Source organism: Camelus dromedarius, chromosome 8 (genome assembly GCF_036321535.1).
Source record: "Camelus dromedarius isolate mCamDro1 chromosome 8, mCamDro1.pat, whole genome shotgun sequence".
Lineage (NCBI taxonomy): Eukaryota > Metazoa > Chordata > Mammalia > Artiodactyla > Camelidae > Camelus > Camelus dromedarius.
The window spans coordinates 60,641,039-60,667,437 of NC_087443.1; the positions used below are offsets into that span (position 1 = coordinate 60,641,039).

At 53.5% G+C, this 26,399-nt stretch overlaps 1 protein-coding gene across 6 annotated transcripts in view; it reads right to left on the bottom strand.

Moving 5' to 3' along the window:
- SH3PXD2A (SH3 and PX domains 2A) overlaps positions 1-26,399 on the bottom strand; it is a 223,065-nt gene that overhangs the window by 52,574 nt on the left and 144,092 nt on the right. For 2 of the 6 annotated variants that reach the window (XM_010987121.3, XM_031461688.2), the window contains exons 6-7: positions 23,164-23,192; positions 3,581-3,625 (exon numbers count right to left, since the gene is read on the bottom strand). In XM_010987121.3, coding sequence (XP_010985423.3) covers positions 3,581-3,625; positions 23,164-23,192 — 74 coding nt within the window. Of the gene's footprint in view, positions 1-3,580; positions 3,626-23,163; positions 23,222-26,399 lie in introns of those variants that run through there. The other 4 variants (XM_031461689.2, XM_031461692.2, XM_064488383.1 and 1 more) reach the window with 2 other exon arrangements.

Consider the following 26,399-nt stretch of genomic DNA (forward strand, 5'->3'; position numbering starts at 1 on the left):
CTGCCTCATCCTGTACCCACACATGTGGCAAACAGTTGGTGTTTAATAAAGACTGGAGTGTTGGTTCCCTGTCGACTCTTGTGGCATCTATTGACCAGATCACAGTGCCCACTGGGGTAGGCACTCTGTAACCATTTGTGAAATGAATGAATGGGCAGATAGATGAACAGAGTGATTTAATGGCTTGCTTTGAACCAATACAGATAAACCAGGCAGGACCTCATCTCTGAAATTTGGGGAAGCTAGACAACTAAACTCTGGAAGGGAGAAAGGAGAGATGGGGAAACAGAGGCAGGGAGGAGTGAGGAGTGATTTGTGGCCAAAAGCTGCTGGAAAGGACAAGTCGGGTGTCGGCAAATGGAGAGACATCAGCTCATTTTAATCCAAGCCAAGGAAATCTGAGGCAAGATTTCAAAGAGGGGAAAAATCCACATACTGCACCCCCTCCATCCCACCCCTTGGAAAATTGGCCTGAGCTGTCTGAAGACTGACACTCTGGGACACAGGTAGAAAAGTTAAGAAAATGTTCTCCAGGCATTCCAGAGCACAGAAGACCGACAGTGGCACATAGGCTAGGGGACAGACAGATGGACACACCGATAGACACTCTGTCCTCCTGGCTGCCTGACCCTCCCTCACTACAAGCAGGCTCCCTGCTCGCGCTCTCTGGCATCTGCCTCTTAGGGTGTTGCCTGCCCAGGGCTGCCCAGGCAGGCGTGAGCTGGGAGCAGGTATCCAGATGAGAAACCACTCGGCAGGCAGGCCGCTGGGTGATGTCATCCCACAGAGGCTGCTCTGGATCCTCTCCCAGCCAAGGCCTGGAAAACTGGGGGCCGAAGGAGTTGGCCCGAGGGAGGGGGAGGGGGAGTGGAAGGAGCCTCCTGTCTTCAGACAGGAAGGCTTTAGCAGAGACATGGAGAAGGGGGTGTACCCTTTTCAGAGAGGAGAGCTCCTCCCAGGTTGGAAGGGGACTCTGTAAGAGTCTCATCCAGGGATGGGCCTTTGTGCCTTTCTCAGAGCCCCTGGCAGCTCCCCAGAGCCCTGCCCCATCCTTGCCTCCCACCTGCATTCCTCCAACCACCACCTGGATGGACCCCTGGCTCCTGCAAGATCCCGGCTGCCAAGTTAAACTTCTGAATGAGGCTTTTGCCTAGTCAGTCCACTGCTTCAACATCTTTAGTGGGTCACTGCTGCCTATAGAAGAAAGGCCACACTCAAGCTCAGACTTTCTTGACAACCTGAGCTCCCCAAGTTCCCTGACACACAACGCCTCTGATCCAGGCAATAGTCATTTGTTCAACACACGTGTATCGAGCACCCACTATGTGCCGGACACACTGTTCTATGTAGGTTCTTAGGTCCCAGTGTCTGCTTTAGCTGTTTCCCCTGCCTGGAAAGCCTTCCCTTCTACCAGCCCCTTTCTACTTAGCCATCTCTGCCCTCCAGGAGCCACATGATCACTCAGCCACAGTGCCTGCTCCTGTCCTGCACTGACTTCCCTGTGCCTTAGACAAAGGTCTCCCTGATGAGGGTAGACAGACAGCCCAGGACTGGTGCCATAGGACATAACTGCCTGAGATTCATGGTACAAGAGCATAAAATTGGGGTCTGAGGTCCAGTCCTGCTTTGCCCTTACTAGCTCTGTGACCCTGCCGAAGATACTTAACCTCTCTGAGCTTTAGCTTCCGCATCCCTAAACAGGAACAATCACAGTACCTACCTTGTGGGGTTGTTCTGAGTGTGGTATGAAGTGACAGGGTTAATATTCTATGTAAATTGTAGACAGTGTTTATAAAGCAAACAGGAAATGGGAGATGTGGGGAGGAAAAGAGGGGTTTAGGTTCCTCTGAAGCCTCAAAACCAACAGGCAGCTTAGGGCAAGGGCCACAGGCACCAGGAGAAGGGTGGCCATGGCTCCATCCCTTCTCCTGACTCTCTCAGACCTCCTGGAAGCAGTGAGCACTGCCAGCTGGAGAGCCAGTCCAGGAGCCCCTGAGCCCACTCATGGGTAGATGCCAGCCGAAGCAGCCCAAGGACCCTTGTCTATAAGGATCCCCGGCTTCAGCCCCTTACCTATGGGTTTCCTGTCACTGAACTTACCAACATTCCAGCTGGGGAAATCAAGGCCCAGAGAGACAGAGAGACCGAGACTCCGGCCCCAGACTCCCAGTCTGGCTGGTTTCCCCCAGCCCACATTGCCTCCCCTCAGCCTCTCTCTCCAAACAGCTGGGCTCATCCTGAGAAGCCAAGCCCTACGGTGGCCCCCGCCCCAGGTTCCCCATGCTCTCCATGACCCCCAAACCCAGGGCATCCCACCAAGGTCCCTTCAGCCCCTCACAACTGATTCCTCCCAGGCCGGCCTCAGCCGGCCGGCCCCTCCATAGGCCCTGGGGCAGCCAGGCTATACGTTTGGTGAATAAAATGTATTGTTGTGAGCCAAGTGGGCTCTGGCCCACTGGCTCATGGAGAGGGGAAAAAGGGACAGGAGCCCAGTGATTAGCTCAGGCCGAGGCCCTGGTCACAGGCAACACCAGAAGGATGACTGCAAGGGGCTTGGGGCAGGCAAGGGGTCCTCTGTCCACTGCCTTCTCCTCTGTGCCAACCCCCTTATGTTCGGCTCCCTTTCCTTGCTGGCCCAGCACTTCCCCAGACCTCTGACCCTTCTGTTTTGTCCCCTAACCCCGAGCTTTACCTTTGCTCTCAGGTTTGGGCTGGGGAAGGGAGATCAGGTGGCACTTACAGAAATGGAGGGGCTTCTAGAAGACCCTTCTGGAAACACCATCCTTCTACCTGCCACCATCTCCATCTAACAGCTGAGAACACTGCTCTCCAGGTTTTTCTACCATTGTCCAGTAAGACAAAGGCTAAAGGCAAGCCTCTGACCCCTGGCCCAGCTCTGCCCACACACAGGGCACAGGCCCAAGTCCCTAAGGGCCATGGGCAGCCAGGTAGTCCAAGGTCTGAAGGGCCCCCAAGATCAGAGGCAGCTCCAAGCTCTGGATCCCGGAAGCAAGGGAGCTGTGACTTCATCACAGTTTTAAGGCAACCCCCCCACACCCCCCCACTTGACACGGCCCCCCATCTCAGCTCCAGGGTATGCCAGACTTCAGCTCTCTGCCTCACATTAACTGCCTAAAGGGAGATGAATAATCTTTGGCTGGCCCATCTCAGAGGGGTTGAAGATGATGGCAGCCTCACCATCACCTGAGCACTCTGTGTGCCAGACTCCTGGTGAGGTGGTGCTGCTTCCACTTGAAGAGGCTAGAGAAGTTACGCAACCCGTCCAAGGAGGCACGGCCAGGACGTGGCAGAGCCGGAATCAAACCCACACATTCTGTGCTGTGTGGTCATCACCCATCAAAGGGCTCTACGGCTGGACCTGGGACCTAAAAAGGGTTAAAAGGAGGGCAGAGGGTACAGCCAGTGGAAGAGCAAGAGAGGGCTGAGAAGATGCCCAACATGCTGACAAAGGGTGGCTACACATCACAGGGAAGCAGGCGGAGAGCAGCCGGCGGGCACCGGCTCCCACGCACACATGCTGGGGACACACATGTTCACACACATGCACAGCAGGCAGTACCTGTCACGTCCTTCTTGGGAGACTCAGCCCAGCTGGAGAGCCACACTTCCGAGTCCCCCCCGAGAGCAAGCAGCAGCAGGAGAGAAGAGAAATCAGAGGAGGAGAGAGAACCGTTAGGCAGGCAGGAGGTCCACCGGCGAGTGGCTGCAGGCGCCGCGTTGGGGCCGGCGGAAGGCGGGGGAGGGGAGGGGAGTGATTTCCTGGCCCTGGGACGGCTGCTGGGCGTGGGCCTGAGTGATTACAGAGGCGCTGGGACACTGCCGGCCAGGACGAGGATAATGAGGTGTCTGCAAAAACGCAGGAATCCTCTGGAGCACAGAGAATCCTACACGATCCCTGTCTGGAACAGGGCCCACGGGTTATCGTTGCTCCGGAGAAGGCAGCCTGAACCTTTCTTTCTGGCTATGTGGGTGGCTGACCCCAGAGGGCCTGGTGGCTCCAAAGATCCTCACCAGGCCAGCAGGCTCAGCAGCCTGGGCCTGGAAACTTCAACATCCAGGTTGGAGAGCCCAAGGCCTGTCTCCAGTCTCCGGGCACCGCACCCCTGGGCCTCAGTGTCTTGTCCAGCCCTTGCCCCAGCCCCAACCATTGAGAAGGACAGACAGGCCCTGGCAGAATGGGAGGAAACCTCCTTTTAAAGAGTCTCAAACCCCAACTCCAACCCAGAAGGATGGGGACCTTTCGTGACCAGAAGAGATGAGGCTCTATTGCAGGCTCAAAGAGTCATGTGTGATCTGGGCCTCAGTTTCCTCAACTGTGAAATGAGGTTAAAAGCTGTCCTCCTGCCAGGAGGGAAGGACAAAGTCAAAGCACCTAAAATAGCTTAAGATTGTGAAATGTGCTATAGTAACATAACGAGGCAAGAAGCTCTTAGCCTAATTAATGGTGTGAACATTTCTAGACTATCAGAGGGTCAGCACGTAACACTGATCGTCCACCTATAGTCACAGTGGCTCATTTACACCCGACAATCCCTTGAGATACGTACGCATTTTTTGCCCCATTTTACAGGGGTGGAATCTCTGAGTTTAGACAGGGAAGGAACCGGCCCAAGTGCACACAAGGTCAAAGTAGCAGAGCCAGAAATGGAACCAGGTCTGGGACACCCCAGCTGGTGCTTCCTCTGCTGAACTGCTCATTGCCTCCCAAGGAGAACAGCACTGGCTATAGTGGGGACCACAAGAAGGAAACGTGGAGGTGCACGTCTGAGAGGCAAACCCTCGGCCTGCCCACCCAGCGCTGGCCAGGAGAGCGAGCTGCCTGACAGAGTAATGACAATCACAACAGCATTCACTGCACACCCAGCATTGTGCTGAGCACTTACATATAACAAGTCATCTATTTTCCACAACAAACCCACAACGATAAGGTACTCCCTCCATTTTGCAGATGAAGAAAATTGGCCCAAGGTCACACAGCTAGTACCGTGCCCATCTCTTGTGGGGACACAGGCTTCAGGCTTTGGTTTGATACCACTCACCATTTAAAGTGAGGGGTATCAAACTAAAGGACCTAACGCTCCCTCATTCAGCAAGCCTCCCTCCAATTGCAGGCTGGCTCCCATACAGAACCGGGAAGCCTGGCCCTGCCGGTTCTCACTGTAAACCAAGAGAGTGGAGCTCTCATGGAGAGGCTTGGTGAGACCTCTGGAGTCTGTCTGGATTCAAATCCAGGCTCTGACACCTTTGATAAAGTTACTTAACGTCTCTGAACCTGTCCCCTGGGCATATCCCATGAGCTTGGTTCAATCAGCTCTCGGGGCATCAGGAAAATCAGACTCCTGGAGTTGCAAGGACAAGACCTGGATGGCAGCTCAATACTGGATGCACCAAGAAAATGCTGGCACCCAGAGATGCTTCCCACAGACAGCCCCGGACACCGGGTCCGCTAGAAATGGGGGCAGAGGGACTCTGGGGGGCTACACTCAGCATCCTGTGGCCAGAAATCTCCTGGGACAGCAGGAGCCAGGCTGGCCCTGCCTTCACGTCCCGGGTGGGGCAGGGCAGGTAAGACAAGGCAGACGCACTCAGAAGCTTTAAACTGCTGTGGCCGAGTGGGTCTGAGTTCAGAATGTGGGGCTTCATTGCCTGGTGCCAGATCTTGCTGGGGCTGACTTCTTGCTCCTGTGCCCCACATGTGGCCAAGTGGGCCGCTTCTCAACAAGGCCATCCTAACGCCCTAGGGCAGGCCTATTGCCAGGTGCATCCCAGCCCTGGGCTGAGCCAGCTAAGAGGTTACCCACACCTCTGTCCTTCTCTGCTGGCTTTGTTACTTTGTACACTTTCCTTTGGGGTTTTCAGAAGGAAGCCTTTTGGGAAGTGCTAATGTCTGTCAGTGAGCCAAGGGAAATTACCTGGCCAAGGGCCTGGAGGACCAAGGAAGACGTGTTCTGCTAGAGGAGGAGCGACAGACTTTCTGTAAAGGGCCAGATACTAAAGGTCAATACTTTAGGCTTTGGGGGCCACGTGGTCTCTGTTGAGACTACTCACCTCTGCTGTTTCAGTGCAGAAGCAGCCCCCAGCAATCCGTAGAGGAATGAATGAGCTGTGTGCCAATAAAACTTTATTTACAAAACCATGTGGTGGGCTGGGTTTGGCCTGTGGGCAGTGGTTTTGCCAGGCCCTAGGCTAGGAGGTGAGGTTGTCAGAGATGGGGAGCTGTTCTCTTTCAATGGGGAGATGCTCTAAAACCCCAGGAGAGAGAAGTGGGGGCCATTGGCCCACCTGGACTAAATGCTCACAAGGCCTTTGCTGCTTGGTTGGGTTTTTCAACAATCATCTTGAAGGGTCTGATGCCCTTCCAGGACTTTGGGTGTGGGCATTTGGGCAGGCCGGGGGAGTGGACAGGGAAAGATCCCTCAGCCTCCGGAAACCGAGTCCCCCCTCCTAAGTGTGGAACAACTCAAGCTCATGCCCACCCGCCCCCCACCCCGCAATAAGCAAGCCTTCCCTCTTTCCAAAGGAAAATGGGAAGCGAACCAGAAACGAGCCTGTCTTTTAAAAAGAAAAGAGTTTTTAAAACGTGATTTATTTCCCAGTCCCCCTGGATCCGCAGAATTAATCCAGTTCCGCAGCTCCCACCCCAAATTTCCCCTCTTTGGAGTGCCTTCTCTCCAGCCCACCCGAGCAAGCCCTCTTCCAGGGTGGGGAGGACCCCCACCTCCAGCTCATTACAATGAACAGAGGAGAGGCCCCTGGCTCACAGACCCTGGCCCCCCCCGGCCAGTAGACCAACAAGGCTGCTGGCTCAGGCCTGGGAAAATGGCGAGATGGGGAGACGGGGTGAAGGAGAAAGAGGCAGGCGCAGCCAAATGAGCAGCTGTGAGTGACACAAACCAACTGCTTCCTGCCCTCCCTGCTGTCTCCATCCCCCTCTCTCTGGTGACAGAGTAGACTCACGGGCCCTTGTGGAAAGCAAGGGGCGTGAGAGACTGGGAATCTGCACAACTGGTTTTACTGTGAACTGGCTGTGTGACCCTGGGCAAGTGGCTTGACTTCTCTGGGCCTCGATGCTCTCATCTGTAAAATCAGGCATTTGGGCCCACTGATCTCCAAGGTGCTTGTTTAACGTTCTAGACTCTTCCAGCAGAAACCTGCTAGCCTCCGTAATGTAAGTGCACCACAGCCGAAACATATCTTTCCTGAGAAACAGGCTGCCTTTCCAGGGAAAACCACTTGAACACATGCTCAGTACGTGAAACTCAAGTGAAGAAGGCCAACAGTTGGGAGGCAGAGAGGAACTGGAGCAGGAATTTTTTTAAATCTTGGTTTTTGTGCTTACTCTGCTCAGCTCACTGATTCTGGGGCATTTAGCAAACCTCTAAGCCTCTTTTCCATCTGCGAAAAAGGGTGATAAAAATACCTACCTTGCCTTCTTCATAGGGCTGCCTTAAGAGTGAAATGGCCTAATGCCTGTGAAAGGTTTTGGAGGGGCAGGAATTAGGCCTCTGGAACACAGAAGGGGAGTGGGTGACAGGGACAAAGCTGGGAGACAGGAGGCATGGGGACAGGGCCCCTCCCTTGGCCATTCCACAAGACTCATGTCCCTGCCACACCCATTCCTCTTGGCTTGCCAGACCAGCAAGAATCCAGGCCCAGAGAAAACCAGGTGCCTGCAAATCCCAGCCAAGTACAGTGACCTGAGGACACATGGATGCTGAACCCGACTCTTGTCAAGTCCAGGTGATTACGAGAAATCAAGAATTTCAACGCTCCAAGTGCCGCCAACTTTAAGGACGTTCCCCACAAGCACATATACACCCAAGTACTACATAATAAACACCTGGAGAGACCTAAGTTAGGAAATGGACTCTTATTGGTTCATAATAAGGTTTCTGTTAACATTGAGTAACTCCAGAGCAGTGAGAATTGGGTTCAATTTACCCAAATGTAGTCTCAAAGCATGCTTCCAGGAGTTCTTCCCTGGTGTAAAGCGAGTTCCACCCATCCAAACTAATAAATCCAGAGTGGGCTGCGAGCCCAGGTGGGAGAGACAGGAGAACAGCCAACAGCACAAACTCCTCGGAGAATGAAAGCAAACCAAGGGCTCAGGGCGACCAGGGCAGGGTCACCCGCCTTATCGGCTTACACAGCCCCCGCCCTGGGCTCCTGGGAGGGGAGGAGAAGCAGGGCCCCTGCACGGAATGAACCCCCCACTTCCATCTTCTCTGCATCCCTCCAGTATTCAACATCTCAGCATACTAAACACTCAAGACACCTCCCTCTTTGGGAATTCTATTGTTCTTACCTCACCGCAGCCTTGAACTGGTTTCTGAATATCTGTTGTATTCTAGTCTTTTCCCTCCTTTTGTAAAACTGAACTTTGCGTAGGGCTAAATTTCTTAGGTTTCCTCCAGATGCCACATGTTTCTTTTCCTTTTTGACTAGGCCACCAGGGAACTCGGCCACTGCTTTCAGGCCATCAACTAATTAGGGCCTGACAGCTGCTATTCAACAGTCCTGTTATTTAATAGGAGGAGGAGGAGCTGCTACTTTTCCATGAGTAGAGCACTTCGCTTGTTGCAGGCACACTACTGTCAAAGGCACATAGTAACTCAGATCTTTACAAGAACTCTACAGGGCTGACAGTCCTTCACAAAGAAATAGTTCCTTTACCAGCTTGGCCTACTGATATATAGCGCCTGCAATAGGTCATTGTGCTCAGAGCAGCAGAAACAGAGGCACAACAGTGAAGTGATATGAATGGCAGCCGGGAAAAGCATGGCACGAATTCAGATGGTGCAGCCGGAGAAAAAGCCATAGCTCAAACAGGACTTCTAACCCAAAGTCACAGTTGGGAAGTTGGCAAGTGTCCAGTTATAAGGTGGATGAGCTGCTGCTCCCCTGGGCAACTGTCTGAAGCCGCTCCAGGGGAAGCAGCAGCCTCTAGTTCGTCATCAATACCTATGGCATGAAAAAAAATCATGCCCTTGGACTGGAGGAGTGAGGGGTCAATGCTGCAGCCCAGACCGCCTCCTTCATGCATAGCCTCCAAGGCAGAGCTGGCTTCAGGCATGTGATCTGTACAGGTGCACAGGGACTCACACTTGGAAGGGTCCTGTGCTTGGTTTCATACCCTTCTGTCCCCAGTCTGAGATCTTTAATAATTTATGAACAAGAGGCTCTGTAAATTATGTAGCTGGTCCTGCCCAAGGTCTAAGGGTTCTGGGCCACAGATTTCTGAGCTAAATAAATTACTTCTAAAGGCTGGAAGGAGCACACTGGGGACTCAGGACCACAGAGGAGAAGAAATTTGCCTAAGATCACACAGCAAGGTAGTGGCAGGGCTGGGGCTGGAACAAGCATACCAGTTCCCACTTTCGCAACATGCATGCTAGGTACTGGGCTAAACATTTAATGAGCATTAGCTAATTTCATCCTTACAACAACCCGTGTTTCACAGATCCAGAAAGTGAAGCTTAGGAAAGTTAAGGTTTTTCCCAAGGCCCCACAGCGAGACTTGAGCCCAGGCAAACTGGCTAAGAATTGGGAACAAGGGAGCATAAAAACAGGGGATTTCATTCTCTGGTTCTTCCCCGGCCACTGGCCAAGGGAGGCTCTTTTATATCTGTTGAGTTTCTCTTTATAAATGTCATCATATTCCTATTCATTTTGGTCTCAGTAGGAAGGGGCCTGCCTCCTTCCCCAGAAGCTGCCTTTCCCAGATTCCAGAGTCCATGCAGGGGCAGCCCAACCCGGGGTGGGAATGCAGCACTGACCCTCTGGCCACTAAGCCACACAGTCAGAGAACAGTCGGTCTCCTGGCTCAGGTGGGGAATGGGGTGGGGTGGGGGCTGGGCCTGAAGCCATTCCACAGCCCCTTAGGGACTGAGTCCAAGGGCACCCACCTAGGCCATGGCTGGGGCCAGCACAGATGGCCCAACCCAAGTGGGTGGACTGAGAGGCCAAGGATGCTCCCAGGAGCACTTCAACTGCCTGGGTGCAGGCAGGGGGCGGCCGGTAGGTCTGCCTCCTCCTTCCACCCTGCTCGAAAGACCTTCAGCCTCTTGGTTAAAGACAAGTGCTGTGGTGAGTCAGATGGGCCGTGGGCGGACAGAGGGGCGCTGTGTGGGGAGGCCGGCTGGGTTCTGAGCCTCGCTTCCAGCAGCTGCTGCCTGACCCCGCTGCAGCCCTTTGGGTGGCGGCCTCTCCCTAAGCCCTTGGGTTCTCACCTCTCCCCAAGCCGGGGCGCTGGTGTGCAGAGAAGAGACAAATTCAACACTGTTCAGAGTTCCAGGATCCCAGCCACCCCTCATCCCTGGGGTGGTCTGCCTTGGTGGTCCTCCCCTACTTACTGGGATATTCCCCTTCCAATCCCCCACCCACTAGCTCCCCCAGCCAACGCTGGTGAGGGTGAGGCAGCGGCAGCAGCAGAAACAGGGGCCAGCAATGCAGGATGAAGGGAGCAGCTGCTGGGTCCCCAGGGCCCCAGCCAGCAGCCCACCCCGCTCCCTGGTTCAGTCTCCACAAGAGCCGTGAGAGACGGAGTCAACAGCAACGGGCCCAGGACTGACATTGCCATCCCAGGGCCATGAAAAGCGCAATGTCGTGTTTTCTCCAGACTGGACTCTTGCTATCAGAGTATCAATGAATCAACTGCCAACTGTTTAAAGGCAGCATGGCTCCCTCGGCCACCTGCCTGGCACTGTCGGCGCTGCCTATATAGTGCATCCTCACTGCCCCAGGCTGTCCAGACCCAGCTGGAGGGCTCCGGGCGGGGACCCGTGGTAGGTGGGGGCGACCGTAGGGTTGAGTCCTGGAGCCTGTGCATCTGTAACGGGGCCCCACTTTTGGGGCAGCGCTCATGATGCTTCAGCTGTCTGGCTGGATACTGCCACTGGCTGGAGCGGGCGGGGCTAGGGATGAAGGGCCAGGGGCTGGGGCAGAGCACACCTGCAAGATGAGGTTGAGGATGACCCCCATCAATGTTTGTTGGCCTCTCTCATCTTGCCCTTGGCAGGACCTCTGTGTTGTTCACTGATCGTGTCAGCTGGACAGTGCTGTAGTCCTAGCAAGTATCTGGCACATAGTAGGTGCTTAATCAAAATTTCTGAGTCTCTCCAATCAGATCTGAAGTTCCTTCAGGGTCTTAACCCTGTCAGCATCCTCACAGCACACCCAACACAGTAGGCGGTGCCCAGAAAGTCTTCGGTGACTTATGGAAGGACGAATACTCGGTGCACTCAGTCCCAAGGGGTTCACAGGGAAACTGAGGCCCAGCTTACCCCACTGCTCCAGGGCCTTCTTGGCACCCAGGTCCCTGCATTCCCTCTTGTCCAGGTCTTACCTGGGTGGCCTAAGACACATATGGGCATTCTCAGGCCAGAAAGACCCTAAAACTAGCTGGTGCTGTGCGGAGTAACTCATGGGCAGGACCCAAACCCCACAGAACATCCCTGGAAGGCACAGGCTTCCAGCATCTGCTGTGAAGTCCTTCAAAGAGTTTAAAAAAAATTTTTTTATCCATAACCAATATGGTCTATGGCAAGATGGATGTTGCAGGAAATGGGAGTCTGAGCAAAAACAACTGGCTTATCTATGATGTCTGGTGGGAGCAGGGCTCAGCAGGGCTCGGCGCAGCCTCCCAGGGTGTGTGCCTGGAGCCCGGGGGCCTCTCCTCACCCCCATCTCTCTCTTGCTCTGCGTGGGTTTGGACCAATTGCCTGAGCTCTCAGATGCCACGTAAACAGAGCAGTGTGTGTGCACACACGTGTGCACGCATGCGCGCGCGCGCGCGCACACACACACACACACACATATCACTGCTTGGGAAATCCCCACATCTGGCTCTCACGTGACCAAGCTATGCCCAGGAGGCCGCAGCTGGGAAGGCCTGGAGGACAAGGGAGGGTCAGGAGTGTGTGAGCTCTCTGGGGAAGCATGCAGTTAACCCTTTGGCACCACAGCTCAGGGTCTCTGGCTAATGCTGAGCTTCCACCCCTGGGAGAAGCCAGGAGGGAGACCCATGCTCAGACGGCCCTATCCTGGCTCATTGCAAAAGTGAGAAGGTGACATCACTTCTCTGGGTCCCCCTGGTCTTCACCTGTGACTTGAAGGGGCTGTTCTTTCTCTGTCCTGGCATCCTAGTCAATCATTAACCACTAGGGAGACCCATTGGACAAAGTCTCCTTCCACAATAGAGACCCATCTGTTAGTCAGATATTTAATGAGCACTTCTTAGTGCCAGTCACCTGGCTAGGTGAGCCATGGCTCTGGAATCGTATGGAATCAGGATTCCTGCCCTCCTTTCATAGGCAGGGCATGTGTCCCCCAGAGACCACGGGAAGCCAGAGTCCTCCTAACAAGGAAAAAGTCAGGTCACTTTTGGGGCAAGTTCTCTCCAACCTAGGCACGTGCATTGATTTTATAATTAGAACTTTTTAAGCTTCAACCACTTAAGTAACCCAGGTGGCCATCTGCAGAGGTATCTCTGAAACAGTACTGCCCAGCAGGTACTGGGGAGATGTGAAGGACACGCCCCAGCCCAGTTGAGAAGACGTGGCACGCTTGCACAGCCAGTGCTGAGACTGGCCAGATGCCTCTGCAGGCCACCCCCCTCCCCAGCCACCCGCTCCTTGCTGACTCATCTAAGAATCTCAGGGAACCAGGGGTGGAAAGCCTTGCTCGGCCCCCTACCCGCAGGCAGGGCTGTGTGCCGCCCCCGGGGAGGCTTCCTCACGCTCTGCCCCAACCCCCATCATAGCACTAGGACATCACATAACTGTGGTTTACTTTCCTACCTCCCTGACCCAACTCAGAGTCCTGAGGCCACAGACCTCATCATATCCAGTTTGGTACCACTGGGCTTGGAATACAGAGCTTGGCACAGAGGAGGCAGTCAGATGTTCATTGAACAAATCTTCCTAACGGCCACGGCCAGAGCCAGTGAGGTCAGCTATAGGTCCAGCAGGAACCACCCAATCCTGGGAGAGTCTGACACTAGCATCCGCTCGGAAACTTGCTTCTTATCAATTCAGGCCTCAAGGGTTCCCCCATCCTTGCCCCTGGGAGAGCTGCCACTAGTGTCAACGCCTACTCAGAATCCTGTGATCAAATGCAAATGAACAACTGTCAGCTCTGGGAGCCACTAGGCTCCAGGGAGGGCTAGTGTATGGCAGAGAGGTAACAGACCAGGAGAACTTGTCCCACCCAGACAGATCTGGGACAAGGGACGTTAAAATCTGCATGTTCGCAAGGAAAGTCTCCCGGGGTGGGGGTGGGGGGTTGCCAACATACAAAGACAGTCTTAGTTTGGCTTCTTGTCATTAGTCTGTCATCACAGCTTTCCAAGGACCTCACCCTCCTGCCAGGATCAGTTAGGCACCCAACCCTGACCCTGATCCAACACTTAGGGGTGTCTAAGGTGGTCCAGGGCTGGAGCTGGGAAGACCCTGGCTAGGAGGAAAGGCAGCCCCCAGCCACCCGCGGGGGCCTTCTACAACACCGCACCCAGTAGCCAGATGCCGCATGGGGGGTGGGGGTGGGGAAAGCATCTCAAAGAGGTGGTAGCTCTTTTCAAGCACAAGGAACAGAAGGGACTTTCTGATATTGCCCAGTTTTCTTGGTACCAGAATCCAGATCTAACATGAACAACACACATGGCAATGAACAGATCCAGGGGGCAAAGCAGAAAACATTTTTTTCCCTGCAAACTTGCAAGTTTTACTGAAACTTTGGAAAATTTTTCTCTGCCGTCACACTTCAAAACTGACCAATTATAAAAATGCCATGAGCCAACGGAGTTACACATGCCACATTTCTGCTTTTAAACAAGTAACTTTAGATCAGAACAAGGTGCTAAAACAATAAATAATGCACATTTCCCCCAAATCTTTGTTTTTCCACTGGCTTTGTCATTACTGGAAATGTTGCCTCTTTTGTCACATGTTTATAAACCAAAAAGCCCAAGTGGGGAACAAGTTATTTTCTGGCTGAGGGCCGTGGTGGGAAGCACTTCTCTGCTGGACCACAATGCGGGTGTTTCCTCCCTTGAGGAAGAAAAACCTTATGGAAATAAGAGGCAGGCAGGGTCTTGTCACTGCCTCCTGATGAGGCCAGAAGGGAGGTTGGTGGCTGGACAGGCCCCTTGGATAGCCATTCTCCAAGGCCCTGAATGCTGGGCTTCAGTCCTCTGATTGGCCACCCCACCCTTCCCACGTCGGACCACCCAACTTGGAGCACAACTAAATGAACCTTCAAAGAGCAGCCCCATCAAGTCACAGTCCATCCTGGGGGCTCCAATCCTTCTGCTACCTCACTGCCTTTCGACCCTGAATATGGCCATCCACCCACATGGACAATCCATCCCAAATCCAACCCTGGCTTGATCTCAGGATCCTTGGGGAGCCCGTCAAAACTGCCTGGCGCTCCTGGGCATCGCCCCCAGAGATGCTGATTCAGGAGGTCTGGGCAGGGCCTGGGAGTCTGTGCTTCCACAAGCAGGCTGGGGATTCTCAGCATACCTCCGGGCCTTTGCACGTGCCACCCCCTTCCAGACCCTCTTCCCATTTTCCCAGCTGGAAAGGTCAGGTGATAGGAGTGAGGGCAGAAAGAAGCTAAGCAAGCAGGGCTGAGGGAACCAAGGCTACCTACCAGCTATCTGCTTCCTTCCTGGGAGTGGGATACGTGCTTCCAGGATTTGGGGAGCCCTCCCCTCTCCTCCCCTGCTTCATGTGTCCAGGCCAGTAGGGCAGTGGGACCACACTGCCTGCAGCCAGGGGAGTCGTGGCACAGACACAAACTTTCTCCATCGCATCACTGCCACATGGGCTGGATGTGGAGCTGCCAAATCAATCAGCCTTCTTTCAGTTCCAATTAGTTGGCTTTGAACTCCAGGGGTGACATCAGGCTGAGGACCCAGAGCCACAAAAATAAAAATTATTTTAAAACACCAGCCCGGGTGAGATGTGCTAGAAGGCAATGCCTTCAAGAGACACGTTCTTTTGGAACAGGCTGTTGCAGGGTGCCAGGAATGTCTTGGCTGTGTTTGCTCAGCAGCCTGGGCCTTTCTCCCTGAGGATGGATGGTTGCAGCAGAGAAGCCTGGGGAATGGCTTTGAAAAGTCTTGCTGATATACCCTCCAAGGTTTCCTTTCCAGACGCATCTCCTGCCCTCCCCTTTCCTAGCCCTTCACTCCTGCCTGGCCCTCTGCTCATCCCAATCCCTTCCATCCTCCAGGACACACCTCCAGCCTCCCCCATCTTGGTTAGTGCCCTGCCTCCAGTCAGTTCTGACTCCCACTGCTTGTGGATTGCAATCCATCCTGCCTTGTATTTCTTAATGAAACCCCAAGGACATCCTACTTTCTCAGCTGAGCTGTGAGCTCCTCGGGGTTATGGACAATCAATCACTTAAGGTGAGTAGAGCAGGCCCGGGCCGAGAACCTGGTTCTGCTCTGTGTCCGACTGGGACATTCATCCTGGGGGAAGATGAAGCACCACAGACCTGCTTTCTCTGCCTCACCACGCCCCCCTCCCAGCTCTGCCTCATTCCAGGTTTGGTGGAAGGGTGAAGAGCAGGAGGCCAGGTTCTGCCCACCCCTCACCCCAGCAGCAGCCCCTCTCTTAATTACTTCTACTGCAAAAGGAGGAGGGGAGACTAACTTTATAGTAGACAGAACCTAAGGGCAGGTTTTGCTTTAAGCCAGTCCACTTTATTAAAAACCGAATTCATACGAAGAGTCATACCCTGCAGAGGGACCATTTACCCAATCAAAAATCCCTGGTGACAAATGGGTTCTTTCTAGAAACCTCAGAGGGGGCTCTCTTGGGGCAGGCCCTTCTGGGTCTGTGGAAACACCTGCTAGACATCTCCAGAGCCCAGTCCTGCTCACCTGTGGATCCCTCAGGCCTTGGCTCAGGAGGGAACAGACCTCAGTGGAAAGAGGTTTGGACCAGAAGGACCAGACTTAAATCCTGTGTCTACCTGGCGAGACGATCTTGGACAGGTTCCTGAACCCACCCCTCCTGGTCTAGGAAAAGGGGTAAGACCATCTGCCCAGGTTGTTGGGGAGCCGCCTGGCAAGTATGAGGTGGTGCATACTCCACCCTCCCCCACTGGTTGAGCAGAGTCTCTCCTGGACGAGGGCAAATGCCAAAGCCAGTGGTCCCTCCTGTTCAAGAGGTGGACACCCAGGGTGCTGCCTCCCACTTGCAATAAAAATAGCTTAACCCTTAGTGTTTCCTGTAGCAGACATCTCATATGTATTAATTCACATTCAAGCCTCAAACAACCTGGTGAAGTGCTATCATTATACCCATTTCACAGATGAGGAAACTGAGGCACAGGAAGTTAAGGACCTGCCCAAGACCACACAGCTGGCAGATCAGGGACACAAAACTAGGCATTCTGGCTCCAGAGCCTGTATTCTTAACTCTACAGAATATTCCGCAATGCCCAAGTCTAGGTTCTGTCTCCTCTGGGGCCAGGCCCTAGGCTCACAGAATGAAAATAAATGCTTCAAGTGGATCTTTTTACTCTCAAATTGAAGGTAAGGCCAACTTCTCCCCTCCTTTCAGAACCTATCAATAATTAAAATAACAATGACAGCTGCTATCACTGGAAGCTTGCTAAGTGCTGGGCCCTCTGGAATCCAATCCTTAAATTTAATCAAGGCAGGCACTATTTTTACCATTGTTTTACATGTGGGGGCATGAAGGTCAGAGGTTAAGCAGCTTGCCAGTCACAGAGCAAACACAGGGCAGAGCAGGGATTCAAATTCTGACGCCAAAACCTAAACTCAGAACTCCAAGCAACACGCTTCTCCGCAGTGAAACTACGGTAACGCTGATCTCATTCACTATCCAGTGATGCAGACTGTATGATAAATAAAATGAAAGGCGAGTTGAGCTCACCAATTTTCCAAGGAAAAGTATAAACAGGATTTCATGAGGAAGAGCAACACTAGCCCAAAAGAACAAACTTGCAACACTCTTGAGCAATCTTATTTGCATTTAAACGAGCTGCAGCTCATCATAGGACTCCTGGGTGGGATGGAGCCTCACACCCAATCCCAGGGCCAGGATGAGCCTACAGGATCCGTGGCTGCCTGCGCCCCCTTGTGGCACAAATCAGAACTCCCTAACTTCGGGCGCTGGAGCCATGCAGCTCCCTAGAACTGTGAGGGCACCAGTCCATCTTCTCAGGTCTGAGGAGGCGCCCCCGCTCTGGGGAGCCTGCTCCAGCCCCATCTGAGCTCCCAGAGCAGTGCTCACCTTGGGGAGGCCGATCACAGCTAACAGCAACAGGCCGTTCCTACTGCCAGGCACGTGCCAAGTCCTCTGACTGCACCAAGTCCTTGAACCCGCTGCACCTTCCTGCAGGTGGCTGCTACTCCATTTTTACAGGCAAGACGCGACAGTCTTACATGACATCTTGGCTAGGCTACAGTCTCCAGTTCATTCAACCACACACTAATCCAGGAGTTGCTGGAGAAGGTATGTTGCAGATGTGATCAAGTTCACAATTAGTTGATTTTCAGCAAGATCACCTCGATACTCTGAGGGGCTCTGAGTCAATCAGCTGAAACACTTTTAAGGCCAGAGCTGAGGCTTCACTGCAGAAGAAATCTCACCTGTGGATGGCAACCCTGCCTGCCCTTGGACTTCAGATGTGTCTAGCCAGCCCTCAGTCGCATAAGAGAGCTCCTTGCAAGAAATATCTTAAAAATAGCTCCTACTGGTTCTGTGTCTCTAGTTGAACCTGATGGATACAACAGAACAAGTGAGGTCATGGAGCTCAGGCGAAGGGATCTGCCCAAAGTTGTGGGGCTGTGAACGGGAGCCCAGGCAACCTGATGTCATCTCCCCCCCACAGCCCACATCCCAACCCCTCTTGTCCCTCCCCTGCTGCCGGAGTCCTCGTCCTCTCACCTGTTTCCTCCCCTTGTCATCTCCACCCACCGGTCAGAAGAGTCCTTCGCAGAGCTAAGTCAGATCATGTCCTGCTCTCCTCAGAACCCTTGAGCGGCTCTTCATCTCACAGTGAAAGCCCAAATCCTTAAACCAGCTGGTAAGGCCCTATGAGGTCTGTGCTGCTGCCCCCACCCCCACTACAACTCTGCTCTCCCCTCCTAACACCCTGCCCTTCCCCATGTTCCACCCCAGCCACAAACCTCCCTGCCATGCCTCAAGAAGGCCAGTATGCTCGACCCCTGGGCCTTTGCACTTGCTGTGGCCCCTGGCCTGGACTGCTCTTCCTCAAGTAACCAGGCCACTTCCTTGTTTCCCTCTGTCCAACAGCATGTTCTTGTCTGCATAGTTCATCACCCAGAGCAGACTGCCAACCCCTTGAAGGCAGAAAGGCACAGCCCTGTAACCTCAGCACCGTACACAGTACTGGCAAACAGCTGGTGCTCAGTCAGGTCAGCTGCAATATCTGGTCTCCAAACAAGCCTCACTTGGTCCTGCTCCCCGACCTTTGTGGAAGTGCTGTCTCTTGATTAGCAAAGCTCCCTGCTCTCCGTCCCCGAACCAGAAAAACTCCTCCTCTCCCTGGATAACGTCCTAATCCTAACCCTACCCTCGACTTGAGGCCACAGTGACCTCTCTTTCCCGACCTCCAGTGTCATTCATGCACTCACTTCTTCCATCCACTGCCTATTCACAAGCACGAGGGGACCCCACCACTGGTATGAGCACCACAGCAAGGTCTTGGCTTTCAAGGTGGTGGGACACAGACAACAAACAAGAAAACCAACAAGATAATTAGTGATGTGCAGGGGAGAAGTGGGGTGACTTGAGGGGGCAGCTAGACAGTAGAGGACAGGGTGGCTTCTCTGAGGTGATAAGCAGACATCTTAAGAAGCTAGCCATGTGAAACAATGTGGAACAGCATTCAGGCAGAGGGAACAGCAAGTGCAAAGACCATGTGGAATAGTAACTTCAGATTTCATCTATTGATGTTCCTACGTATGTGGAAAGAACTTATTTACTGTGTAGTGTGTTTAAACATTTAAGTTTTATAAGATGGTTCCTCCTTTATAAGCTGATTATTCAACTTGTTCACTTTTTCCTTTTTTTATAATTATCAGATAGTAAAAATGATATGTTTATTAATTGTTCAAATAAAAAATAAAAGTGTAAAGAAGCTAGATGTGTTTAAGGAACAGAAGGTGACAGGCGTGGCTGAGCAGAGGGCTGGGGTGGGAATGGGAGACAGGGAAGAGGGGATGAGCTCGGGGCAGGGCGGCAGGCAGGGGCCAACACACACACGGCTCTGCAAGCTGAGATAAGGAGTTTTTCTGGGAGGGATGGGAAGTCCTTGGGGAAATTAAGCAGAAAAGCACATTATTTGATTCCATGTTTTGAAGACCTCACTCTAGCTATGGTGTGGAGAACGGTGTGGATGGGCCAGGATGGGAGCAGACAGGCCAAGGAGGAAGCTGGGGTCTTTCCGAGAGAAGAAGGGGGCTTTCAACAGCTGTGATGGTGGAGGTGGGAGAAGGGGATGGATCCAGGTCAGGTGGGCAGGTGAGAGGAAGGGAGGGGTCAAGGATGACTTCTTTTTTTTTCTTCACTTTTTAGCCATAGAATTTTATTTTATTTTATTTTATTTTATTTATTTTTATTTCCCTCTTTTTTTAAAAAACACTTTTTATTGAGTTATAGTCATTTTACAATGTTGTGTCAAATTCCAGTGTAGAGCACAATTTTTCAGCTATACATGAACATACATACATTCATTGTCACATTGTTTTTTTCGCTGTGAGCTAACACAAGATCTGGTATATATTTCCCTGTGCTATACTGTATAAGGATGACTTCTTGATGCTCAAGATATTGCTTGAGCAACAGGGTGGATGGGGTGGGGGAATGCAGGAAGCAGCAGGCGGAGGGAAGGAGCAGAGATAAATTTGAGGCTACACTGTCTTCAAGGTTTCAAGGTCACCAGTCCTGCCTGCACTTTGAGGCTGTCAGCAGCCGAGAACTTTCTTCCTGCTGACTTCAACCTCTCCAGGCCTGGCTTGTAGTCTTGGCTCTGCACTCAATAAGAGATCCTTCCAAGGATGAGCCAGGCTTTGGGGACCAAAATGTGACAAGTGATGACCAGGGAACAAACATCCATTTTCTCCACACAAACATTCCTGACTGAAGCGACCCTGGGAAGCTTCCTGAGCTTCACTACAGAGCAGAGTGAGGCCCTAAATAAACCCAAACTCAAGCCTTCACTTTGCCACGGACTCTGGGCAGCCACCCTTGGAGCCTCCACTTCCCCTCTGTGAAATGGGACTCCCACCAGCCACCACGCACCGTGCCACTGAGCAGCAGATGATGAAATGTTTGTAAACCTGCCTCAAGTAGTATGCTCAAATGTATGTAAAATTCCTCAAATAGATGCTCACGAAATAACAACAGTAGCTAGTACTTTGGGAGAAAATTTTGAGGTTGCAGGCAGTGTTCTAAGCACACTTAGATATATTAGTTTATCTAATCTTCTTATCTAATCTTCACTATAACCATATGAGGTGTGTATTAGGGTTCTCCAGAGAAACAGAATAAGGTGTGTGTGTGTGTGTGTGTGTGTGTGTGTGTGTGTGTGTGTGTGTGTGTGTGTAGAAAGAGAGAGAGGGAGAGAGGGAGGGAGAAATTGACTCACATGATTGCGGGGGCTTGGCCAGCCCAAAATCTGATGGAATAGGCTAATAGGCTGGAGACTGGGGGAAGACCTAGAGTTCAAGTCCAAAGGTAGTAGCAGAATTCCTTTTTTCTGGGGGAGGTCAGTCTTTCCTCTGTTAAGGCCTTCAGCTGATGGGATGAGGCCAACCCACATTATGGAGGGTAATCTGCTTTACTCAAAGTCCATTAATTTAAAAGTTAATCTAATTCAAAAAACACCTTCACAAAAACATCCAGAATAACACCTGACCAAATATCTGTGGCCCTGCCAAGTTGACACACAAAATTAACCATTACAAGGTGGGTATGAATATTATCCCCACTGTACAGAAGCAAAGACAGGAACAGAGAGGGTAGCAAGTGTGCCCGAGGTCTGAGGAGCCAGACCCTAACCTCCTGCAGGCTGGCTCCAGAGCCGGCACTTTTAACCAGAACACTAAGTGGCCATTATCATAAGCACACCAGCGAAATTAAATTTCCCCATCCATCCTCTTCCTGGCCTGAGAATGGAAGGCAGAGAAACAGGAAGCTTTCCCTGGGTGGGGCCCTGCCTCACTCAGGAAGCCGCACAGAACCTGAGCCTCAGAGATGGAGGGCAGGGCACCTGAGAGATTATCCCATCCAGACTTTGACTTTACAGGGGGAAACTGAGGCCTGAGTAGAGAAGGGACTTGTGCCAGGCCCCAGGGCTTCAGGAGGTGATGATGACAATAAACTGACACAGCATCTGTAGCAGTTATCCTGTGCCAGGGACCATTCCACGCTAACTTAGTCTTCTACATGATCATTATAGGGAATGAGGAAACTGAGGCAGAGGGGTTATGAAACTAGCCTGAGGTCACATAGAGCCAGAATATGAACCCAGGTTCAACCAGTCATGACACCTCTGAGGCCCAGGGCAATTTCTTGGAGAGGGGGCTGTTTCAGAACCAGGGTTTCCCCTCCTTCCCTGTTCCCCCACCAACTGCTCTGGCTGCAAGTAACAGCTGAGATGCTGCAATTCCTCAAGCTCATTAGGTAGCCTCACCCTCCTGTTCACAGAGAAAATGCCCCTCTGCACCAGTGGGCGGGCAGACCAGAAACACCCCTGCCCAGGAGACAGGCATGTGTGCACACACATCTCATCCCACAGCTAGACACGCCCCAACCAGGTAAACACACACTCCAACCCACAACCGGATACATCCCAGCACACTGGCACACTCACCCAATCAAGTAAACATACCCTCAGAGCACAGAACTATGAAGCCCCATAGGTACACACACAAACCCATAATCACACATGCCCCCTCATATACAAACCAGGACACAACTTCCCTCATTCCAATTAACATGCAAAAGCAAGCACTGTATGGCAAAACATAGGCACCCAGACTCAGAAACCCACACCATACAATCACACCTACCCCAACTCACAGCTCATCCAACACACAGGCACACACACCTCTACGGATCACAGCCCAAAGCACTTGGACTCAAATATCTCCCAACACGAGCCATTCACGTGAGCCGCCTGTGCATACGCACTTTCCGCATCTCCAAGGGCCAGAACCCCAGATGGCTGCCCACCCCCATAACTCACCACGACCAGAAACAGGGACAACACACATACCAACGCAGGTCTCTGCAGTCCCTTTCCCCCCATCCCGTACACTCAGCCCTAAGTACAAGGGACCACCGCCACCCAATTAACTGCGCCCCGCCCACGTGCAGGCATTTGCTTAGCCCCGCCTCCTCCACCCTGAGAGAATCCTGACCCCAGCCGACAGCGCCCAGAACACAGCATTGAGCACCCGAGGACTTGCCCTTCCTCTCCCTGTCTCCACCCCCTTAGCAAACTCAGGGTGCCCTGGCACTTGTCGGGCCAATGCCAGGGGGAGTCGGTGCTCTCCCATCCGGTCTCTGAGGGCAACCACGCAGAGCCCCCACCCGCGCAGCAAGATGAGTTAGGGGAGGAGGGGAAGGTCTGCGCTGCAGGCGTTAAAAACTCAAGTCACTCAAGCACGAACCCCCCTTTTCGGTCCTTGGTCTCACCTTCCCACGGGGAAAACCCTGACTCTCTATTAACCCTTCCATCGCTGCCACACCGCGGGAAGGATCCAGGGAGAAGTCACAGCGAGCCCAGCAGTGAGCCCTGAAGCCCCAGGGGGAAGATCCGACTGCCTAGGTCGCGGGGGCTTAGGCCCTTTACAAGACACCCCCACATTCCCCATTCACCCACCCTCATTCCCACGGAAGAGAGCCCGGGGAGAATCTGGGACGCGGTGGGAGGAGAAGGTGCGAGTAACAGGGATCTGAGGGAGCATGAGCTGGGGAGGGGGGCAATTGAGGGCAGTACCCCGGCCCCGCAGGACCACTGGGCAGATGGGCGAGGACAAGCCCCCAGAAAGTCCTCTGCAGGGTCTGAGCGGCTCGTGCACGAAGAGGGAGGAGAGGCTGGAGGGAAAAACGCCCGGGTGGGCTCCCTTACCTGATTTCCTCTTGGAACTGCCATAGTCCCTGAAAAAGAAGCAACAACAGACAGACATGGTTAGGGCCTGGCGGGTGCGCGGGGCTGCGGGGCTGCGAGGCTGCGGCAGCGGCTGCGGGGCGCCCACGGGCCGGATGCTCATGTGATTCTCGCGGCCGACAAGCGGCGCGCTCCGCAGCTGCACGCACTGCGCGCCTGCCCGCGGGTCCCCCGTCAGCCCGGCCTCAGGGCGCGATCCACCCTCCTCGCCCGCCCCTCCCGCCCCGCCCTGCAGCCCGCTGCCCGCCGCGAGGGGCTAGGCGGGCTGCTGGTGCCCTTTCCCAGGCACCTTCCCTCTTTCTCAGCCGACAGAGGAGGGCGAGGCAGATTCCCATGCACTTTGTAAATAGGGAAACTGAGGCCTGGGAGGGTGGTCGCTAGGACTCAGGCCCTGCCCCGCGCTGGGAGCCTGTTCCCCATCCCTGAAGCGCTTCCCGTCCCAATATCTTTGCATTGCCTGCTCCAGCCCACTAAGCCTTTAAAGTCATGACTGAAATGTCACCTCCTCAACGTGTCTTCCCCGACATCCTCCCCTTCTCCTTGTTGGCCTCTGAGTAATTACAGATTTGTGTGACTCTTTGAAGGCTAGACCCAAGGCTCCCTGAGGTCACACTGTGGCTCGTGTCTTCCCACTGTATTCCCTGGTCCTGGAATAGGTGATGATAGATAGGTGCTGTAGGTTGAATGTTGACCAGAAAGGCTCAGGCTGGGAACCTGGGGATTCAGTAGAGGTGAGGCAGAGCATACTGCCAGGAATGGCTGTTGAACTTCTAAGTGAGCACTAGGTTCAAATCCTGTCACTGACAGTAACTGCTGGGAGACCTCAGGCACTTAACACTTTCACCTGCCCTGGGCTGCCCCAGCCTGGAGCCTCCCCTGCCCTCCAGCAAGGAATTAGCCCAGACTCAGCACCACACTGCTTCCCAAGGTCTGCCCCCACTGCCCTCCTGCCCTTGCTCCTGCCTTTGGCTCCTCCCAGGACCCCTTCATCCAACAATCCTCAGGGGAGCCTCACATGCCTCTAAGATGCTCACGGTCTGTTAAGTGTTCAGGAGGGGCTGGTTGGGGTCCTATGTCTAGAGGAAATGCCTTTTGTCACCCTGGGATCAAGGAAAATGCCAATCTCAGGGCTTTGATCAAAGCAAACTGTCCAGCTAGGCCTGCTGGCTGGAAAGAGGGGGGTCTCTTGGAGGAAAGGACAGCAGGTTCACAGGGAAAGGAGTCACCCTCATGGACACTCCCTGAGACCCGATCCTGAGAATCTGAGGGGTGGCCTGGGCTTTGGGGGCATTTGTTAAGCTCCAAGATGATTTGCCTCCACAGCCAAGGATGAGGGATCCCCCTCATGTTTCCCAAAGTTTGGACTCAGAACCCAGTGAGTCAGAATGCTGGGGCTGAGGCTCAGGAATCTGCATTTCTGATATCCTCCCCCTTCTGGCTCTCTTGTCTGAAAACATCCTTGGTATTGCCTCTTTCAAGCCTCACATCCACACTAAGGAGGTTCTATCATCCCCATTTTACAGATTAGGAAACAGAGGTTCAGCCACTGTCACAGGCTAGGGAAGGGCTGTGGTTTATAAGCCCACCTGCCCGAATGAGACTGCATTGTGGATGGGGGGAGGGGGTAAAGGGGAACCTGTCATATCTGTTGCCTCCAAAAGGCAGGTGGAGGAGTTCCCATTTGCTCCCTTCCCTGACCTGTCCATCCAGGAAGGCCTGAGCCAGGGTCACCTCCCTAGGGCAGAAGGGAGATCGGGGACAGACTGTGTCCAAAGTGCCTGGCCATGCCCCTTGAAGCTCTGCTGTGGGGAGAATTCCCAGGGAGGAGGAGGAGAGCATTATTATATGGAGGCTACATCCTGCCCAGCAGACTTGCGTCTCCCAAGGAGAAAATTTGTTTCTCGGGCTTTTTTTGTAGAACAGGGCCTGGGGAAGGGCAGGGAATGGAGGGTAAGGAGGAGCTGCCCCCTCTGCCCTACTGTTCTCCCGCTGGTCCTGCCAGAGACGCCCTCTGGGCCTGAGACCACAATGGCCCACTGACTATTTCCTGGCTTCCCAGCAGTGATGGCCACCTTCTCCCCCTCTGTTTGTGCAGCTGCAGCTGCCCAGGATTCTCTTTGCGTTTGTAAACAGCTCCAAAGGGGAGATGAGCAGGTCATTACCGTGTGACAGGGGAGCAGACTGAGGCCCAGGAGCGCCCTGAGGCCCTGTCAGAGATTCTCAATCTGGTTATTCAATAGGATCATCTGGGGCCCCACCCTGACCTGACCTAAAGCAGTGTCTGCATCTCCAATGAGCCCCCATGGGGGTTCTGAGGCTGGGCCAGTGTTGGCTGAGAACCTTGGGCCCAGCACAGTGTCAGCCCCTGTCACTACAATCCTGACAGGTAGGCATGGGTGGTTCCAAGGGCCACTCCAGTCTGTACCATAATCTCCATCAGGACCTCAGCCACCCCTAAGAAACACTAATGCTTAGTAAGAACAATGAACTTGCGGTGCCAAAGAAGCTTCCAGACAAATCTCCTGGCTGGCCTGTCCTTCAACCAAAGTATGAGGCCTTTCTACCAAGGACTTCTGTGGACCCTGTGGTTTTGCAGGTGAGAATAGCAAAGCTTAGAGAAGCTAGACAACTTGTTCAAGGTCACACAGTGAGTGGGTGAGGCTGGGACTTGGTGACCGAGAACCCAGGCCTTGCTCTGGGGCTCAAGACAAATCCCCAAAAACTGCCAGTAGTGGGTGCAGGGGAGGAAGGGCAACACAAGGCCCTGGGGGCCTGAGAAGCATGTGGGTTAATGAAATGGAGGCCGAGGCCCTGGCAGTGGGGGTGCCAGGCTGGGACTGGACGGTGGGAATGGCTGGCACAGGAATCCTTCGCACAGCATCTGGCCTCCAGCCAGAGCAGGCGTGGCCCTAATAGGAAACCTCTCCGAGGTTTCCGGTTGGGCACCTTGTAGCCAAGCCATTTCATATTTTTAGCAGCTGAATATGCTGAGAAGCAGCTTAGGTATCCAGTGGCTGGGACTCCCCCATCCCTCACATACCAGGGCTTAGGGGAGCAGGGGTTGGGGGGAGGTCGGGCTCCTGGACCTCCTGCTGCCCTGCAATCAGTCCTGGCCTGGGCAGGACAGCAGGCCCTCTGCTGGGGTCCAGTTCCTGAACAACTCAAGATCCCCTTTCCACCTCCCCTCCTTGCTCCAG